The 6247-nt window shown below is 32.6% G+C and overlaps 1 protein-coding gene across 1 annotated transcript; it reads left to right on the forward strand.

Annotated features, from left to right (window-relative positions):
- Positions 1 to 1956: 1956 nt before the first annotated feature.
- LOC120189649 (ammonium transporter 1 member 1-like) lies at positions 1957 to 3531 on the forward strand. The gene has a single exon (XM_039192868.1). The coding sequence runs from the start codon at positions 2026 to 2028 to the stop codon at positions 3490 to 3492; it is 1467 nt and encodes a 488-aa protein (XP_039048799.1). The 5' UTR covers positions 1957 to 2025; the 3' UTR covers positions 3493 to 3531.
- The last annotated feature ends 2716 nt before the right edge of the window (positions 3532 to 6247 follow it).

Here is a 6247-nt window from a genome sequence, read left to right on the forward strand (position 1 = left end):
AATTAAAGCAATCAACAACGAAGTCAATGACAATCAGGTACAATGGCTTTTGAGCCCCTCCAAAATATTAATTATTCAATTTAATTCATTTTTGGTACTACCCAAGAATTCCTGCATTAACCATGCAAACATATCAATCGGTTGACATAAGTAAAAATTTGATGACTGAAACTAAAAAGGGGGGCGCCAGGAGATTTGTTTTGATTTCGCATGAAGTTCTACCGTGCGGCAGTCTTAATATACGGCTAAGGAAAGGCGCTACCGGTTTTATTATTATTTTTTAACATTTCCGGCAAAAAATTACCTAAAACATTATTATTTCTATCTAAAACATTAATATTTTTCAACATTTCTAGTAAAGTTGTCCAATAATAACAAAATCAGTAGAAAAAAATAATGTTTTAGTTAGGGTTTTACCGGACATGTTAACAAAACCAATAAAGTGTCTAATAATAATAAAACCGGTAGAAATAATAATGTTTTAGATAATTTTTACCATAAATATTAAAAAAATAATAACAAAATAAGTGACATATTTCCTTAATTATATATTAAAACAGCAGCATTTTATACTTTCCATGATTTTCGTGGATATAAAATATAAAGCTTTAAAAATTGTATTATAAGGTCAACTTGCTTTGGTCGATTTATTTATTACTCTTTCTTTATCATTACTCATCTGATTTGCTATAATTGTACGGTTTAACGGCCAATTTTGAACGACAGAATAACCCGATAATCAAGTGTTAATTAAACATGAGATTATAATATGAATTAGTTATTAAAATTCGGGTAAGGTACACTAATGGTCCCCGACTATAGGGTATTACCTTTATGAATCTTCCGATTATTAAAAGTTACAAAATGATCACTCGATTATTCATATGTTCAAAACTCATATTTTTCTGTTAAAAATTTGATGACAGCCTGAGCTGGACATTGTCATGATGATTGTGATATAATAGTCATTTTAGATTATGTGATTATATTTTATCATATCAAAGCCAACATGTTAACGTCTAGCTCAAACTATCGTCAATTTTTTTTTACGGAAAATGATGAGTTTAGAATATATATAATAGTTGGGTGATCATTTTATAATTTTTAATAGTCAGGAAACTTAATAAAATAATGTCCTATAGCCAATGATCATTTTATAGCTTTTAATAATCATGAGACTCAACAAAATAATTTCTTATAGTCGGAGGACCGTTTATATACTTTACACTTAAAATTCTTGCTTATTTTAAGATGCTATGCATTTTAAACGGTGATATCTTTTATTTTGGGTTTAGATAACTATATTATATAAATACCTTAAATATTTTATCATCGTCGGTGTTTAAATTCTTTTGAATTAGGTATATTTGATCAGTTAGTTAAACTACTCATTTTTATTTTCTTATATTTCTTTAGGTCATAGATTCTAGATATATTAAGAGCATTCCATTTCTTTCCTCTATAGTCCCTTTCCCTCCCTCCTCTAATTAAGATTAGGATTAGATTTAGAATTTATTAAAAGAAAATTCTTTGATGTTACGGTAGGCTGCTGATGCTTTTATTATCATCCGCCTCTGATTATCTTTGAGATAATATACAATAGAATTTAAAAACAAATATATTTAAGCGTTTAATATTCTCTAATTTTCGAGTGAGGAGAGGTCTAAATCACATACTAATGTATTTTTCTCAAAATTAAAACAGTGTGAAAATTAAAATATTTTTATGATTTTTCATTCAAATATTTATAATTTAATATTACAGTTTAACTTGTTGAAAAAAAATCATCACCAAAATTAAACAATATAAACTGTTTTACTTTTTATACAAAACGAATTTGTCATCACCAAACCAAATTTTCTTTAGAAAGATATTAAAATAATGCAATTTAATATTTTCTTTCAAAGAAATGAAAAGTCTTCGTTTCTCCTAGACTCCTCTCTTTAAGTAAACATCTGCACCATTTCCTTGCCCGCACTTTCCTTTCTGCTCATTTCTTTTAATTTACTTGCACCATTTTTGGCGATGGCTACTTGTTCAGCGGACTTAGCTCCGCTCCTTGGCCCCAACGCCACCGCGGCAGCCGACTACATATGCAACAAGTTCAGTGACTCATCCTTTGCCGTTGACAACACTTACCTTCTCTTCTCAGCCTACCTAGTCTTTTCCATGCAACTCGGCTTCGCCATGCTTTGTGCTGGTTCAGTGCGTGCCAAAAACACCATGAACATCATGCTCACTAACGTCCTCGACGCTGCAATCGGCGGCTTATTTTACTACCTTTTCGGGTTTGCTTTTGCCTTCGGTTCCCCTTCCAATGGATTCATTGGTCGCCACCACTTTGGATTACGATCCGTTCCTTCATCTTCGTTTGATTATAGCAACTTCCTTTATCAATGGGCTTTTGCTATTGCAGCTGCTGGAATCACCAGTGGCTCCATAGCCGAAAGAACCCAGTTCGTTGCTTATCTTATATATTCATCTTTCTTAACCGGTTTCGTTTACCCTGTCGTTTCTCATTGGTTTTGGGCGAGTGATGGTTGGGGCAGTGCTTTCCGAACCGATGACTTCCTTTTCGGTAGTGGGGTTATTGACTTTGCTGGTTCAGGGGTTGTTCATATCGTAGGTGGTGTAGCCGGTTTATGGGGTGCACTTATTGAAGGACCGAGAATAGGCAGGTTCGACCATTCGGGTAGGTCAGTTACCTTACGTGGTCATAGTGCGACCCTTGTTGTTCTTGGAACTTTCATGCTATGGTTCGGTTGGTACGGATTCAACCCCGGATCATTCAACAGAATCTCCCCCTTTTACACCTCGGGAAACTATTACGGGCAATGGAGTGCGGTGGGGAGAACGGCGGTGACCACGACTTTAGCCGGATGCACGGCGGCGTTGACTACCCTTTTCGGGAAAAGGATCTTGACAGGCCATTGGAATGTGACCGATGTTTGCAACGGTTTACTCGGCGGCTTCGCTGCCATCACTGCAGGCTGCTCCGTTGTGGAACCATGGGCGGCGATCATCTGTGGGTTCGTAGCGGCTTTGGTGTTGATCGGTTGCAACAAGTTGGCTGAGAAAGTCAAGTACGACGATCCATTAGAAGCAGCTCAATTGCACGGTGGATGTGGTGCTTGGGGTGTTATTTTTACAGCTTTGTTTGCTTCGGAGAAGTACGTGAGGGAAGTTTACCCGAGCAGGCCGGTTCGATACGGGCTGTTCATGGGCGGTGGAGGGAGGCTGTTGGCTGCTCATATTATCCAGATTTTGGTGATTGTTGGGTGGGTGAGTGCTACAATGGGGAGTTTGTTCTATATCCTTCACAAATTCGGGCTTTTAAGGATATCAGGTGATGATGAACTTGCTGGTATGGACTTGACAAGGCATGGGGGACTTGCTTATGTTTATGATGATGAAGATGAAACTGAATCACAAAAACAGAGGACTGAGTTGAGAAAAATTGAAAGTCATCCTACTCCACCTTCTTCAGTCTAAACTTGTTTTTCTGTAATTTTCTGTTGTGTAAGATAATCAAAGTGCTTGACTTCAAATATTCAATGGTTTGATTTTTCTTCTTATGGGAACAATATTGGTCTTTGGCAGTTGGTGGTTTTACTAATTTTCTTCAATGGAAACATATTCATGATGGCCTTGTTTTGTCTTCTTTCGGAACAGAAAAACAACCAAATCACTACTTCTGTTTTCTCTCTTGCATCAATCTCGAGAAGTGGAATCCCTTCATTAATGGATCTGAAGGCGTATGAATTATTCACTTATTTTGAAGGTAAAATCTAAAACAAGTTCAAGTTAGGGAGAAGAAGGTTTATACTTTGCCTGGCCAGAAACATGACCCTTGCCTTCATATAATCTCAAATCACTGCATTTATCCAGAAACTTGTCTATGATAATTAATGGTTGCGGGTCCCTTTCTATGTAGAGAGAACCATTACGAATCTTTTACTAGTCTGTAAAGAAATACCAACAAGTGAAATGACGGTGAGGCTTTCCTTCTTCTAACAATACTTCTTGTATATGTATACAACTCTATACAAAGCTTAACAAAAAAATCATTAAACCATCTGCATGTTGCCTAGTTGAAGCCTAAGGCATCCTTTTGACATTACTTCTTATATATACACATATTTGTCTCGAAATATTTTCAAGGCCTGAGCAAAAACTTAAAAATAAGCCCCTATAGAATTAAAGTATATTCCATTACTTTGAATAATTAAATTAACATTACATTAATAAATCATAGAAAAATGATCAAATTTTGTCATTCGTGTCATTTTTATTATTTTGTTAAAAAAATACCTTAAATACAACTAAGAGAGAATAAATATAAAAAAGCTGAACGTGGATATGATATGAAGCTTGATTTTAAATAATAAATAAATAAAAATAAAGAATGATGTATTATTTTATCGTTAGATTGAGATTGAAGAAGACAAAAGGTTAAAGAATGTTTGATAAGTTGAATAATGATATTTGAAAAAGAGAAAAAAAATATGGTTATATTTAATTCAAAATTGAATGAATTCATAAGAAAGTTGAAAGAAAAAAAGTTAAACATGAAAAATTTTATGAAATTGAGTAAAATTAGGGACCTAATTATAAATATAGAAATTGAGAGCCCAATTATAAATATAAAAATTGGAGGCCCATAGCTACTGCTCATGGTGCTCTCTTAAGGGGTTGTTTGGTTCAAGGAATGTGAGATTCCTATGGGAATGAAATCCACATTCTCATGTTTGGTTAGCCGGGAATCTCATTCCCGGTAATGTTTTATTACCAATAGTAGATTTTTTTGGGTATATTACCGGGAATGTCATTACATCTCTTTCCTTAGGTATTGTTGGATTACCAGCGTTTTGGACTAAAATGCCCTTAAATTTTTTTCTTCAAAAATATCATTCTTCTGTCATTGAATAATAAAAATTCTACGAATGTTAAATTATAAATTTATCCTTAAACTATTTTAGATTTACAAAAAAATCTATAATTAAAATTTTTATATAAAGTTCAGGGGTTAAAATAAAATTTTACCATTTCATTAAACATTTTTATATTTTCAATTTTGTAAGAAAAATATATATAAATTTTATGAATTTAATTTTTTAAAGAAAATATATAAATATTTTCCAACTTGTTAAAAAAACAAATATATAATAAGGACAATTTGGTCAAATATACATTCCAATAATCTTTTATTCCTTTAACCAAACACGATAATCTTACATTCCTGCTAAACTAATCAAACACAAAATACAACATTCTCAGTAATCCTATTCTCTGATAATCTTACATTCTCACTGGTAATCTTACATTCGGTGAACAATGCATGTACAGAGCGTAAAGATTGAAGAGAAATGGTTGGTTTTAAGGAGTTAAAAGAAATATGGAGATGGAATAGAAACCTAGGTGGGCAGTTAACACATTATGTCAGTTTTTTCACAGTAACAACTATTAATATCGGTGAACGATTTATTATAAATCGATAACATTAATTATCAATTTGTTATTTTTAAAATTTCAGTAGAGAAAACAAAAACTTAATTAACATCATTGACTATTTGTGTAGTTTACCCTAATATTTAAGAGTTTATGATGTTTACATAAACTGTTTTCTATTTAAAGATTAGAAGTTGTGTTCCACTTGGTATAGAAAATATCAAGGAAGTAGGCTATGATTTTATAGTCAAACACACAAATGGGACCAATCTTGTTGCCCTTTCAATTGGTAACCAACAACATGACAAAAGTAATTGCCCAAATTCATTAATCTGGTTTTGTTCTTCTCAAATGACAACCCTAGATTTCTACAAAATTCAATTTGGAGGCATATACCATGAATGTTTCAAGTTCCAAGTCCATCCATTCAGATTTGACTTATTAATTTTTTCTCCACAGTAAAAAAAATAAAGGGTAAACTACACGTTGGTATCCCAACGTTACGTTTTTTTATCCACCATTAAAAATTTAACAGAACTACCGACGTGTTTTTTTTAAAAAAAAAATTAATGATGACACATCAACATCATTATTAATTTTTTAACAATAGATGACCCAAATGAAAGCAAAACGTAACGTTAAATATGATCTTGAAACAAAAAAATAATTGAGTGACCAAAACGGAATAAAAGTGATAATTCATATACTAAATGTACAATTTACCCAATAAATAAATAATGAATCAGTGTTCAGAAATGATTTAAATTGTATTAGTTATGAAAATATATTTTAAAAACTA

Source organism: Hibiscus syriacus, unplaced genomic scaffold (genome assembly GCF_006381635.1).
Source record: "Hibiscus syriacus cultivar Baekdansim isolate YM2019G1 unplaced genomic scaffold, ASM638163v2 tig00116958_pilon, whole genome shotgun sequence".
NCBI lineage: Eukaryota > Viridiplantae > Streptophyta > Magnoliopsida > Malvales > Malvaceae > Hibiscus > Hibiscus syriacus.

Coding starts and splice junctions, on each gene's coding strand:
- LOC120189649 (XM_039192868.1), top strand. CDS start 2,026: ATGGCTACTTGTTCAGCGGACTTAGCTCCGCTCCTTGGCCCCAACGCC.